The sequence below is a fragment of the Eleutherodactylus coqui genome, chromosome 13, assembly GCF_035609145.1.
Source record: "Eleutherodactylus coqui strain aEleCoq1 chromosome 13, aEleCoq1.hap1, whole genome shotgun sequence".
In the NCBI taxonomy this organism is placed as follows: domain Eukaryota; kingdom Metazoa; phylum Chordata; class Amphibia; order Anura; family Eleutherodactylidae; genus Eleutherodactylus; species Eleutherodactylus coqui.
Window position 1 is genome coordinate 79,670,175 of NC_089849.1, and position 14,937 is coordinate 79,685,111.

At 44.8% G+C, this 14,937-nt stretch overlaps 1 protein-coding gene across 2 annotated transcripts in view; it reads right to left on the reverse strand.

Annotated features, from left to right (window-relative positions):
- Positions 1-14,937, reverse strand: part of MBTD1 (mbt domain containing 1) — a 57,330-nt gene that overhangs the window by 15,092 nt on the left and 27,301 nt on the right. For both annotated transcript variants that reach the window (XM_066586799.1, XM_066586798.1), the window contains exon 15: positions 9,480-9,557. In XM_066586799.1, the coding sequence (XP_066442896.1) occupies positions 9,480-9,557 (78 nt within the window). The remainder of the gene's footprint in view (positions 1-9,479; positions 9,558-14,937) is intronic.

The following is a 14,937-nucleotide window of genomic DNA, read 5'->3' on the forward strand; positions in this document are numbered from 1 at the left end:
AAAGCATAAACAAATATACATTTTACAAACAGGACTAGAAAACAAATTGGGATCTACATATATACAGAGCGGATGCTTGGCTGAGGCGGTCACTGCTTAGAACCCGCTATCTGGCAGAGTTCTGATATCTGGAATTTAATTTAAAAACGTCAATTAGAAATAGAAATATATATAATAACTATATAGCTATATCTATTGTAAGAGTGGTCATTGCATAAAGCTAAAAATTCAGCTAGGACTTTACTGTAAGCATCCCACTTCCCAAATGGTGTACAGAGTCAATAGTAACTCGATTTTGGCTCATGGACTCAGAACTCTGTTGCAAGTTTATGGAAAGAATATCACCAGTCATCAGTGAACTCTTAGGGCAGCTTCCAATGGGTCACTGTTATTAACGCAGCATGCTCTATTTTAGTGCGCATTTGTGCACCTAGGGCCCCAAATGTGCACCCAAAACCTGCGTAATTGCACATTACTCTGTGCAATTTAGTGGGAAAAAAAGACCATATCTGGAATTCATTAGGCCACAACCTTTTAAATCATGGCATCGGTGTGTCCCGCACCCAATGTAATGGCCCCGTCGGTGCAAGAAGTACAATAAAATTTGCAAAAATGCAACATTCACAGCACCTGCATTTTTGCGCAGATGCAAATAATGAAAGATGGAACAATACCTCTGCAGCGCCACCTACCTGATGGCAGCATTTCTTCAAATCAATTCAATGTCAGACCCTTTAAACAAGTCTTTAAAATAATGATTGGGAATTGAAAACCAAACCAGAAAACCATACACAGACAGCTGTTTCGTGGTGTTTGCCCCTCATCAGCCCTCATCAGTGTGCAGTAGGTTTTTGGCTTGGCTAGTGAAATCGGTGACGTGGGTCGGGAGGGGTATCGTCTCTCCTTAAAGAGAGCACCTAGAAGGTGTGTGGAGACACCTAGGAGGTGAAGTAGGAGACGTATAAGCCCATGCATGCTCCTTTGTGAAATCTATGCAAATAAGGGAGATGGAACAATACCTCGGCAGCACAATCTATTGGATAGCAGCATTCCTTCAAATCAATGTCAGACCCTTTAAACAAGTCTTTAAAACAATAAATCGGGAATTAAGTCTCCACACACCTTCTTGGCGCTCCCCTTAAGGAAAGACAATACCCCTCCCGACGCACATCACAACTTTCACTAGCCAAGCCAGAAACCTACTGCACACTGATGAGGGGGAAACACCCAGAAACAGCTGTCTGTGTATGGTTTTCTGGTTTGGTTTTCAATTCCCATTGTTTTAAAGACTTGTTTAAAAGGGTCTGACATTGATTTGAAGGAATGCTGCCATCCAATAGGTGGCGCTGCAGCAGTAAATAAAATAAAATAAAATAAATAAATCTTGTTATTTGTATAGGGCCAACTAATTCCACAGTGCTTTCAGGTAATTTATTAAACTACTACCCCCCACCAAGCTGGGTACTCATTTTACCGCCCTCGGAAGGATGGAAGGCTGAGTAAACCTTGAGCTGGCTACCTGAACCATGCAGGGATTGAACTTATTTGCATATATTTCCCAGAGGATCATGCATGGCTTTATAATAGTCTCCTCACTCTCCCCCTAGGTGTCTCCACACACCTTCTAGTTGCTCTCCTTAAGGAGAGACGATACCCCTTCTGACTTTTTGTACATACGTGAATATGAAGCCGCCCTTAGGGGGCTATTACATCACCAGCATTAGAACTTATGTAATGGTGTAAATTACTAGGCTGCACCTGCACTTGCAAGTGCAGCCTGGCAATTATCGGGAAAATGCATGCACTGGTGGCAGCCATTAGCACACATGTACTACCCTTACATACCCCAGGCAATGAATTCAACTCAGGTGAGTGCAGCACCTATTATCCACCCATATCTCTGCTTCCTGGACCCCTGCCTGCATGTGCAGTAAAGAGGGCAGTGAGCTTAACTGCAGTAACGCCTGTATTTGAATGTTCTAAATGGAGTTAGGTTTTGTTAAAAAAAAAAGGTATATCTGTATATAGCAGAATTTGAAGAGCATACAGACATTTTTGTAAATGTATTAATGTAAAATAATGCTATAGGGACAAACTATATTGGTTCTATTAAAAAGCAGTTCTGCAAAGTAAGTTACACTAGACTATAGTACATTATTATATGAGATACAATCATGGTGCTAAAGATTCTGCTTTGTTACCCTGAAAAGACAATAGTAGATCTCATTGCGATGGACCAAATGCATATATGTATTAGGCATAGAAACCTATTGACTTCAATGTTGATGGAAGGTCGCTGGCGCACTAGCAATTTTGGGGCCGTATGCTGTCCTGATTAATTCACAGGCAGCACATGGCCCCATTATAGCCTATGAGGCTATACATATTAACATAGTATGTTAGGCTGAATGAAGACAATGTCCATCAAGTTCAGCCTATTTCCACCCTCTAGTTGATCCAGAAGAAGTCAAAACCCCAAGAGGCAGAAGCCAATTAGCCCATTTGAGGGAAAATCCTTCCTGACTCCATAATGGCAATCAGAATAATCCCTGGATCACCCTTTGATAGTTCCTACCTGACTGTAAAACCTGGAACTACAAACCCGCTGATCAACTAATGTTTATATCCTGTAATATCCTTCCGCTCTAGAATGACGTCTAGTCCCCTCTTAAACTCCTCAATGGATTTTGCCATCACTACGTCCTCAGGCAGAGAGTTCCACAGTCTCACTGCTCTTACAGTAAAGAACCCCCTTCTGTGTTTGTGATGAAACCTGCTTTCTTCTAGACTTAGCGGTTGCCCTCTTGTTACCGTCGCAGTCCTGGGTATAAACAGATCATGGGAGAGATCCTTATATTGTCCCCTAATGTATTTATACATAGTTATTTGGTCGCCCCTTAACTGTCTTTTTTCCAGGGTGAATAATTCCAATTTTGACAGCCTCTCTGGGTATTCCAGTTCTCTCATTCAATTTATTAGTTTAGCTGCCCTTCCTTGAATCCATTCAAGCATTGCAACATCCTTCCTGAGCACCGGTGACCAGAACTGTGCGCAGTATTCCATGTGATACCTGACAAGTGCCTTATGTAGTGGAAGAATAATGTTCTCATCCTTCGCTCCTATACCTCTTTTAATACACCCCAAGACTTTATTAGCTTTTGCAGCAGATGACTGGTATTGTTTGCTCCAGTTAAATCTACAACCCACTAGTACCCCAGGTCTTTTTCCATCTCACTTTTCTTTAGCAGTACTCCATTTAGTGTATATGGGTGACATCAGTTTCTCCTGCCCATGTGCATAATCTTACATTTATCAACATTGAAATTTGTCATTTTTCTGCCCAAGCCCCCAGCTTGTCTAGGCCCGTTTGTAGCCGCACATTATCCTCTGTTGTATTAATTGTCTTATATCATTTTGTGTCATCTGCAGATATTGATATTTTACTGTGCAGTCCCTCTATCAGGTCGTTGATAAATATATTGAACAGAATGGGGTCTAATGCTGAACCCTGTGGCACCCCACTAGCAGCAGTGTCCCAATCAGAGTACGACCATTTATTAACACCCTTTGCTTTCTATCTCTGAGCCAGTTCTTTACCCAGCTACACACGTTTTCGCCCAGACCAAGCTGCCTCATTTTATATATCAACCTATTATGCGGCACTGTCAAATGCTTTAGAGAAATCCAGATATACGAGACCAATAGACTCTCCCAGATCCAGCCTAGAGCTTACTTCATCGTAGAAGCTGATCAGATTGCTCTGACATGATCGACTCCTCATGAAGCCGTACTGGTGAGGAGTTATTCCGTTGTTCTCCTTGAGTTATTCTAGGATGGCGTCTCTCAGAATCCCCTCGAATATTTTTCCAGTTATTGAAGTGAGACTTACCGGCCTGTAGTTACCAGGCTCTCTTTTGGACCCCTTTTTGTAAATTGGAAACACGTTGGCAATGCGGCAAGCCAATGGTACAACCCCGATCTTGATAGTGTCCATAAATATAAAAAAAAGTGGTCTAGCTATCACATCACTCAGTTCCCTTAGAACCCTTGGGTGTATTCCATCTGGACCGCGGTGATTTATCAATTTTTAATCCTCTTTAATAGGCTCTGCACTTCCTCCTATGTTAGGTATGCTATATGTAGCAGGGGGTTCCTTTTATTCCCCTGCATCTCATGTGACATTTCACTTTCATTCGTGAAAACACTTGAAAAGAAAGTATTTAATAGATTTGCCTTCCTCCCATCATCTTCTATGATTTCTCCTGCATTATTCATTTAAGGACCAATGCTCTCAGTGCAAATCCTTTTGCTGCTAATATAGTTGAATGGTTTAGGCCTCATGTCCACGGGGAAAATCAGATCCGCTGCAGATTCTACATGGAGAATCTGCAGCGGGTCCCTCCTGCCCCGCGGACATGAGCGCTGAAAATAGAAATTTAAAAGCATTTACCTATCCGTAGCGGGCGGCGAAGGTCAGCTGTTCCTCACGGCCGGATCTTCATTTTCGGCCGGCGGATGAATTCCTGACGCCGGCGGCACGTCGCCGGCACGTCGTCGACGTGCCGCGCGCATGCGCCGGGCACATCCGCCGAGCCGAAGCAAGGGAGATGCGGCCGTGAGGAAGAGCAGAGCTTCGCGGCCCGCTGCGGGTGAGTAAATGCTTTTAATTCCTATTTTAGGTCTCCCGCGGATCCGGACGGCTTCCATAGGCTTCAATAGAAGCCCGCGGGAGCCGTCCCCGCGGGAGACCCGCATGAAAATGGAGCATGGTCCAGATTTTTTCATGCTCCATTTTTTTTAAAATGCCTTTTATTGACGATCCGCGGGTATTTATCTACCCGCGGGTGGTCAATGCATCCCTATGGGGTGCGGATCCGCGCGCGGGAGATCCGCTGCGGATTTTAAATCACATTTTGCCCGTGGACATGAGCCCTTAGGGTTGTTTTTGCTCTCTTTGACGATCAGTCTTTCTGTCTCCTCCTTAGCAATCTGGATCTTTCCTTTACATATTTTGTTTTTTCCCTGTATGATTTTAGAGCTTCTTCACTGCCTTCTTGTTTTAGTAGTTTAAACGCTTTCTTTTTTTGTTTATTGCCCCCCCTTACAGTCTTGTCGAGCCACATCGGTTTCCTTCTACTTGTGGTTCTTTTCTTTTTTTTTTAAAGGGTATGAACTGCTCACATGAGGCGATTAGGATGTTTTTAAACTTATCCCATTTGTCGGCTGGATTGTTATTTTTGAGGATGTTGTCCCAATTAGTGTTACCGATAGTAGTTATAAGCTTATCGAATTTTGCTTTACTCAAGTTTAGTTTATTGGTCGCTCCCTGATAAGGCTTCTTATTGAATGACAGCTGGACATTATATTGTGGCCACTATTTCCCAAGTGCCCCTCAACCTGCACCCCCATTATTCGGTCCGGTTTGATAGTACTAAGTCCAGAGTGGCCTTGCCTCTAGTTGGCAGCTGCACCAGTTGGATAAGGTAGTTATCTTTAATTGTTCTCAAGAACTTATCGCTCGTGTGAGATTTGCAGGTTTCGTTTTCCGAGGTTTTATCCGGATAATTAAAGTCCCCCATAATAAATACTTCATTGCGGTTTGCCACCTCTTCTATTTGCCTTAATAATAAGATTTCAGTTTCTTCTGTTGCTTTTGGTGGCCTATAGAAAACCCCTATCAGTATTTTGTTATTTTTTTCTCCCTGTATTTCTACCCACAGAGATTCCACATGTTTGTCTCCTACCCCTATATACTCCCGTAGCATCGGCATTAAAGGGGTTGTCCCTCGGCAGCAAGTGGGTCTATACACTTCTGTATGGCCATATTAATGCACTTTGTAATATACATTGTGCATTAATTATGAGCCATACAGAAGTTATAAAAAGTTTTATACTTACCTGCTCCGTTGCTGGCGTCCTCGTCTCCATGGTTTCGGACTAATTTTCGGCCTCTGATGGCCAAATTAGCCGCGCTTGCGCAGTCCGGGTCTTCTGCTTTCTTCAATGGAGCCTCTCGTGCAGGATGCCGGCTCCGTGTAGCTCCGCCCCGTCACGTGCCGATTCCAGCCAATCAGGAGGCTGGAATCGGCAATGGACCGCACAGAAGAGCTGCGGTCCACGGAGGAAGAGGATCCCGGCGGCCATCTTCACCGGTAAGTATAGAAGTCACCGGAGCGCGGGGATTCAGGTAAGTGCTCCGGTAAGCTTTCTTTAGGTCCCTGCATCGGGGTTGTCTCGCGCCGAACGGGGGGGGGGGTTTGAAAAAAAAAAAACCCGTTTCGGCGCGGGACAACCCCTTTAAGTACGACTTAACGTACAGACACACCCCTTCCTCTTCCTTTTCACCATGGTCTCTTCTGAAGAGATTATAACTCTGTAAAGTCACCACCCAATCGCACTTCTCATCAAGCCAGGTTTCCGTTTTTCCAACTATATCGTAGTTTTCATCAGTCATTCTCGCTTTAAGCTCGCCCACTTTGCCGATCAGACTTCTTGCATTCATTACCATACAATTTATATGGTTGTTCTTGTTCTATAAATTCATTTTGCTACTAATGGTACTACTGGCTGTTCTGACAGTTCTAACTATACTAACCCCGCCCCCTGCTCCACCCCCATTCCCATTACTTGGAGCCAGGTCGCCATCGACACTGTCTAGCCCCGTTTATCTTTTTGCCCTCCCCACAGTCCCTAGTTTAAACACTCCTCCAGCCTTCTAGGCATCTTTTCCCCCCGAGCACAGCTGCACCCTCCCCACTGAGATGCAGCCCGTCCCTACGGTAGAGCCTGTAGACGAAAGCAAAGTTAGCATGGTTTTCCAGGAACCGAAACCCCTCCTTCTTTCACCAACTCCGGAGCCACTTGTTACCTCCCCAAAATTCTGCTGCCTTTCTAGTGTGGCTTTTGATGCAGGTAGTATTTCAGAGAAAACTACCCTGGGGGTCCTCGCCCTAAGCTTGGATCCTAGGTCCCTGAAATGGTTTTTGAGGGCCCTCCAGTGACCTCTAATTTGTTCATTGGTGCCAATGTGCACCATGACCGCTGGATCCTCACCAGCCCCTCCCAGTAATCTGTCAATCCGATTCACGATGTGTCGAACTCGAGCGCCAGGAAGACAACACACTGTTCGATGATCCTGGTCTTTATGGCAGATTGCCCCAACTGTCCCCCTTATAACTGAGTCCCCCACCACTAGGACCCTTCCCTCCCACTCGCCGGCTCTCAGCAAGGGGATAGGACGGAGCAGGAGCTAGTGTGCTAAGCTCCCGCCCCCTCTCAGCAGCCAGCAATGGAAGGGGCCGGATGGGGAAGGAGCTTAGCAATGGGAGGGGGTGGAGCTAGTTGCTAACAGACAGCAAGCGGCGGGGAGGAGGAGAGAAGGGGGTGGGAGTTCAGAAGTCATGCTGCTAAACTCCCTCCCACCTCCCTTCTCCAGCAGCTGTCATAGGCTCCCATAGGAGTCTATGCAGCCGCTGATGTATTCCGGCCAGAAAGATAGTTCCAGGACTATCTTTTCTGGCCGGCGTAAAAGCGCCCGGTGCTATATTGGCCGGCTGGGCGCTTTTCCGCTGTGAGAATACGCCCGTCTGATCTGATGCATTGGAATCCAATGCATGAGATGGTAGCGTATATTGGCCGGCCGTGAAAACGGCGGCCGATATACGCTCGTGTGAATAAACCCACAGGGATTTAAAAGGGTTTTCCACTGTCTGCTGCTTGGGACTCCAAAAGTTCAGCTGATTGCGCGCCCGCTGACTGCGACGCCAATACACAAAGGGGTCAGAGCAGAAGCTGTTGCTCTAAACTGTGTAGTGGCCGGCGCTTGTAATTGCAAGCACAGCTCTCAGTAAAATCAATATTTTGGAGCATAGGTTAATAGCATTTTCCCTGGAAAACTCCTTTAATTCACAAGTTTGACGTTCGGAATAGGGACACTGCAAATAATCAGAGTTTTACGGGGCTGACCCCGCTGTTTGGCAGAACTATAGTATTGTGGCCCATGTGAGTGTTTAGCAGTTCTGTCAAAAGCTTTTGATGCTACTCTTAATATGTTACATGCTCTCAAAAAGGAGTTATTCAGTGGCTCAGTTTACTTAATTTATTTTTTTTAAGTCAGTGACTGTCTATACTCCCCTGTCCCACCCCACCGCGCCAGTTTTTTTCCCACTGCTTAAAGCACTCATAAAAAAAGCCACACGGGGCGAGATCGGTTTACAAATTGAGGCAAGGGCGTCATGCTATATTTAGTCAAAAATTGTTTAACACTAGAGATGAGCGAGCACTCTGGTTTAAGGCTGATCTCTCTCACTCTCCCCCCCGCCGCTACCCCCGCATGGTGCTTGGACAGGTAAGCAGTTACTCGAAAAGACTGATGCTCTCTTGAGCGTCAGCCTTAAACGAGCGTGCTCGCTCAGCTCTATTTAACACTAAACCAACTAGACAGTCTTAAAATTCGACAGTTTTTAAGCCGCAATGATAAATGTGGTGCACTTTAAAACTGTCTAGTCAAAAAGGGCCATGTACACGGGATGATTATTGCTCAAAATTAGTTCAAATGAACGAAATTGAGCGATAATAGTTTCGTATAAATGCGAAAAAAAAACACAATAATTTACCATTAGTTCACTTCTCGTTATCGCTGACTTTCAGGCAGCATACAGAACAACTCTGACAGCTGCAGCAGGGGATTCTTTCAGCCCTGCAGGAAAGTGAGGTTGTCATGGGGTTTCATTTTGTTCTCAATGCCACAGTGCCGGCCCCATTGAAAACAAAGGGAGAGCATCGCGATCTTCTGCCGCTGCTGTGACAGCAGCCACAGGGAACTCCTTCATCCCCGTGGGGAGTCCCCTCATCACTCAACACTGTGACAGCAGCCGCAGGGTGTTCAGTGATAAGGGAACTCCCCATGGGGATGAAGGAATCCCCTGTTACTGCAAAGGATCGCAATGTTCTCTTAGGGAATATTCCCCATGGTCACCGATAGATGCAGGTGCTGCAGATCGCATCCATCTTCACTGACAACACCTGTTTAAGTGCATGCACCAATTAGCTGTCTAGTAGCGCCTCTCTACAGTACTGCATGTCCTATACTACTGTACCAGGATGAGCTGCTCCTTTGGACACCAGATGAGGGTAGCTCTATGTTATTTTTCTGGTACATTGTACAGGACCTTGAAGAAGCTTCTGTTCACTACCTAGAAAGTGATTTACACACTCCTGCAGCTTTTTCTGACTTTTCTATGTAGAAACTTCTCTTTATTAGTTATCTGATTAATTTTCATATTGCACTACTTTTGGGTGACATTTTGGAAGCCTCCTAACCAATCACCAGATTTCCATAGACTTATGCTTTCACCATACAATGAACCATGCACTTCCCTCTGACAGACCATTTTGTTAACTAATGTGAAAGTTTTGATGCAATATCAGTATTAAAAGAAAAGTAAAACAAAACACACAAGCCAAAAAACTGGACTTACTCTTTTTGTGTCCTTTGTACTGTTGAGACTTGGACTTCTTCTTCTGTTTCGATACAGTGGTCTGGTTGTCTTTCGTTGCTATAAAGCACAGGTAGACAATTGCTTTAGAAATTAGGCTATGGAATCACACAGTCAAACTTCTTACAAGTGTAAACCCATGGGGGTAGCGATACCTGGAAATCCCCCCTCCAGCAGGAGAAATGACAGAAAATAAACGATTTCTGTCCTCAGCGGTCACTACAGGATGGTATTTAAACAGATTTATACAGTTAATCAGTTCAATAAGAGCCGTATACATCAGAACATGGTGACCCCCCACTCTATAGGGTAGCTACAGACAGCTAGAATTTAAAGCAAAACTAAGCTTTCAGATGAACTTTCGAATAAGTTGTCATGAGTGAGTACGAGGAATAACAGCATTTGGGCCAATATAGGATTTGTATCTTGCATTTTTAGCCATTTTCCCCTGTTGTAGACTTAATTTCTTATTGCTCTGCTCCTTAAGGGGGTGGAGACTAGCTGCTATCGCATCTCCCATACATAGCTAATACAGGACAGCAGGATCTCTTCGTCTCTGTAGCACATCCTCATAAACATGGAAGGCATTGTACAGCAGTACTTCACAGTATAGGTGTGAATATGACAGTTGCGAGAAATAACACAATAACTTACAAGGAGCTGCAGCCACATCTGTGTGTGTGTCTTTACCCCAGTCTCCCCCCAGCAGCCCCCCCGCGCCCCACCCCCTTCTCCTCCTGCTCCCCTCCATAGACTTCTATGGACTATGGCTGTAATCTCGTTGCTCTGTGTATGGACTCCAAAGTACAGATTTTATCACTACATTTAAAGTGAGTGATCAGTGTAAAGGGAAGAGAAGAGTCGGGGAAGCAGCCACCATATTCTTTCATATGGATAGGAGTGTGTTGCGTCCATTGCTTTTGCAGGTAGTAGGGGCCTTGAGATAAAGACCATGGAAAGTACAAAAGTTCTAGATCGAGTAAGCTGTAATAAAAACAGATCTAGCAGATTACAAGTTTTACCCCTTCAAGCATATAATTTACACTGTTCAAGAAATATAAATACAAAAAGAAAAAAAAAAGATTTAGAAAGCAACCATTTTCCTTTTTTAATTAAAGGAACAGTACAAGCAAAACAAAGTTTTATTAAATAAAAATGCCTTTCTCCACTTGTCAAAGTCCTCCACCCTCCACTTTTCATTCACTCAAATGAATTTACTACTCAAATCTGTCTTCAGTGAATACAGGTTAACAGCTTACAGACAGATCAAGCTACAAAGAGGTATATAGAGAAGCTACTACTAGTAGACCGAGAGCAGGGATACATACACAGACACTGCTGCTAGTGTTCAACTGTCTCACAGCTACACTGCTCAGTACTGCTGTATAATGTCTTTCATACCGCTGTCACTTCTGAGGGTGTGCTACAGAGAGATAGGGGAGCAAAACTGCCTTTACATTCAGTGTGCTGTGTGTAAAGGACATTATAGTACCTAGTATCCACCAACCAGCTCAGGATAAAGTGAGAATTAGAGGTGGAGCTTGGAGAGGGGAAAACTGGTGAAATATACAGGATACAAGTCATATGACAGCCAGAAATAGTGTGGTTCCTCATGTATACACATACACACACACACACACACACACACACACACACACACACACAGATTCTAAAAAGTCACCTGAAATAGCATTTGCACTTTAAATATGTTAATACTGTTGCCAATTTGAATAGGGGACATTTGATTGTCATAAGGCTATGAGATGGTAAGAGCTCCCAAATTAGAGTTTACCCAACAACCAACTATAGAAGAAAATTTAGAAGGAACAATGTCTGTCAATCAACTTAGCTCTCCCAATTAAAACTTTGTTGTGTTTTAACCAAGGTTTATTGGCTGAGCAGTGCAAACTTAGACATGGCTTATTTTGCAATGCTTTCTTATTAAATGTCTTTTTCAGCTCAATGTCAGGTATGATATATAGCACATCTCCCTAAACTTTGGTAGCTGTAGAAAACTACTTTAAAAACTTTTATGGACTTATACTAGGGAGGGGAGTGCCTCCCATGCTTAAAAAAACATCCTCTTCATAACTCAGAATTGTTGCATTTAGTACTTATGGTCTTATAGACACAATGAGACAACATTTGTATATGGCCATCTATTCATAAGTTTTAGAGGAAGCTATGTGCCTTTCATATTTCTCCTAGTGACAACTGATTGCAGGATTACACCAGCAGGGTTACACCAGCAAGCCCCATAGAGATCAGCTTATCACACAGTTGGCTTTATTGTAAGTAGTTGCCCAAGTAGACCTCTATAAAATCCTTTCCTCAGATATTCATTGGGGAAACAGCGAAGACACCAAGCATAGGAAGAGTTGACTCCTCCTACCAGCTATACCCCTAATGTAGCGTTTTAGCTAAATACTTGTATACTTTGTACACAAGCAGTGGGAGAGGAAAAGCCAAAAGACTAACTGAAATGTTATAATATATATGTATAATGCCCTTTTACACACAATGATCATGGCTCAAAATTCATTCAAACGAGCGAAAGTGAGCGATAATCGTTCAGTGTGAAACTCACTTGTCGTTAGCGGTTGTTAAAGCTGAAACAACCTCGTTAGCGCTCGCCAGCTTCTCATGCTGAGTGAAAGCTCCCCGCACAGTGATTTCTATAGAAAGCGCTGAGCGAGAAGTGGACGAGAAGCCCGCGAGTGGCCAGCAAAACTCTCAGTTTGAAAGCACTGCACGAGCGCTAACAACCTTAGCGGTGATGTCAACGCTTGTGCAGTCACTGAAAAGACTGTCAGCCCATGTAAAAGAGCCTTAACTCAAAAACAACATACAAATAATCAAAGAAGTGAAGGGGGAATCTCAGAACAGAGGAACAGCCAGTTCCCCTGAAACAATGGGTGGGTAACAGTGTCCCCCAATGAACACCGGAGAAAAGGATTTTATGGTGAGTAACAAAAAAATTCTGGTTTCTTGGCTGTGTCATTGAGTGACACAGCAAAGGTCTTAGGCAGTTCAAGGGCAGTCCCTAAGGGGTGGTCCAAAAATGCTTATGATGCAATCAGGGTACTGCTACCTACAGAGCACTGCAACCAAGAGCAACATCAGAAGACCCAAAAGTATGAACCCTGTAAAACTTTATGAACATATGAAGCTAAGACCATGTTGCATTCCTTGCAAATCTGGAGAGCAAAAGACTTATGGGACATCGCTCACGATCCACCCAACACGCATGTGGAGTGGGCTGAAGGGGTGGAGTCCTGCCGTTGGCATGGTAGGCATACCCATTATCACAAACCTAATCCAGTGGATGATGGTGGACTTGGAGGCTGCCAGACCTCGATGAGGGACAACAGGGAAAAGAACAAAGAATCCAAGCAGCGGAAGGATTCTGCATGGGAAAGATAGATCCATAATGTACAGAAGACATCAAGCTTGTGCAGTCGATATTACGTATGATGCAAAGGCTCCGGACAGTACGAGGACAGCACATTGTACTTGTTGAGTTGGATGGACAAGACCACCTTTGGAAGAAAGGATGGAACTAGGTAGAGGACCACTTTGTCATGATTAGGTATCAGAAAGGAGGATCTGCGTGGTAACTGGAGAGTTCAGAGATGCAGTGGATAGAAGTGATGGTTACCAGGAAGGCAAACTTCCAAGACAGTAGATGAAGAGAAATGTCACGCATTGGCTCTAAGAGAGACAATTGTAGTGCATCCAAGACAAAATTGAAGTCCGAAGGTGCTGATAAGAGATTGTAAGGAGGGGCAGCGTGTGCAACTCACTGAAGAAAAGTATGCACACAGCGGATTTGGAAGCCAGGGGACATAGGAAAAGAACAGATAGGGCAGAGACTTGACCTTTTAAGGAACTGAGGCTTAAGCCCATATCCATGCCTGATTTGAGGTAGGAAAGAATTTTGGGAATAGAAAAATGCATGGGTTGTAGATGATGCTGCTCGCATTATCTGAAGAAGGACTTCCACACCCTATGGTAGAAGTGAGAGGAAGGAGGTTTCCTGGACCTGAAAATAGTGTCGACAAAGGGGTCTGCGAATCCCTGCATTACGAAGACTGCGGATTCCACAGCCACATCGTCAAATGTTGCATACGAACAGCTGGGCCCTGCCGCAGCAGATCCTGTCTGAGTGGCAGGGTGTGTTGACCAGTAGGGCCACGAAATTGGAGTACCAAGAACAACATGGCCAGTCTGGCGCTATGAAGATCATTGGGTCACCCTCTATCTTAGCTTTCTTGAGGAGCCGTGGGATTAAGGCCATCAGTGGAAAGGTGTACAGGAAGGAGAATTGGCTCCATGGGATTGCTAGGGCGTGCCATCACTGATGCTTGCAGATTGTGAGTCTGTGTAACAAAGAGCGGGAGCTGACTGCTGAATCGGGATGCCATCAAATCCACTTCTGGCATGCCCCATTTGACAGAGATGTCCGTGAAGACTTCTTTGTGTACAGCTTCTATAAGTGTCTACCACAATGGACTTTAGAAGACTGTTCCTCATCTAAGGAAGAGTCAGAATTGTATATTTCATCCTCAGAGTGGGAGCTGTCTCTAGAGGGAATTTGTGGAGTGGGACACTGCAAGTGGGGGCTAAGCAGAGGAAGGAAGCGATGGTGTATGACCGTGTGACCTTGAGAACCATTAACATTTTGAGGTCTTGCTACATTCCGGTAGGAACGATCCCTCAGCATTGGACCCTTCAGTCAAGTTCTGGCTGGAAGTCCTGCGCAGCATGTTCACAATGGACCCAAGATTTGCCACCGAGAGCATGTCCATTTGGGTGGTGGATGTCCCTGGGACTGCATGAAAATTTGGTGCAACAACAGGAGCATACAAAAGTCATAATGGATTCCCCCCTAGAATCCAACATTGTAGCTGTATGTGCAGAGGAAAAACGCCTAACTGCAATGTGTATACAATGTAGAAGCAAAAGACAGAGCTACAAGTGGCTAGGGTGGTGAGCAGCTGCCTAGGGCAGATATTACCTGGGTCCAAAAGGTCCCCCCAATCTGTGGAACAGAAGAGTTGCAGAGAAATCGTGCCCAAGACAAAAGGCGTGCAAAACTGGAGGTGACTAGAGTAGTGTGCGCCACCGAAGTTTGAAGCACAGCCGAAGAAAAGCCACCCTCGAGGGAAAGGACTCCACTTTCCCTGCCATGCAAAAGTAACAGCACGGGTCCCCCTTCCATTCGAGCCACAAGGGAACTAGTCACACATGTAGTAGGATCCAAGAAAGGGGGATGGGAAGGCCCCTCATATTTACCTTCCCTGGAGGGGAAGTGCTACAGGTCACGGCATCAAATTCCAGCTTGATCCTTTACTGTACCTTGACTCCCTCTGGTGGGGGAGGGGAGCCCAGGGATCTAAGAGAAAAAATCTTCGCTGACAGGTCACCAAAATGTTAGGGC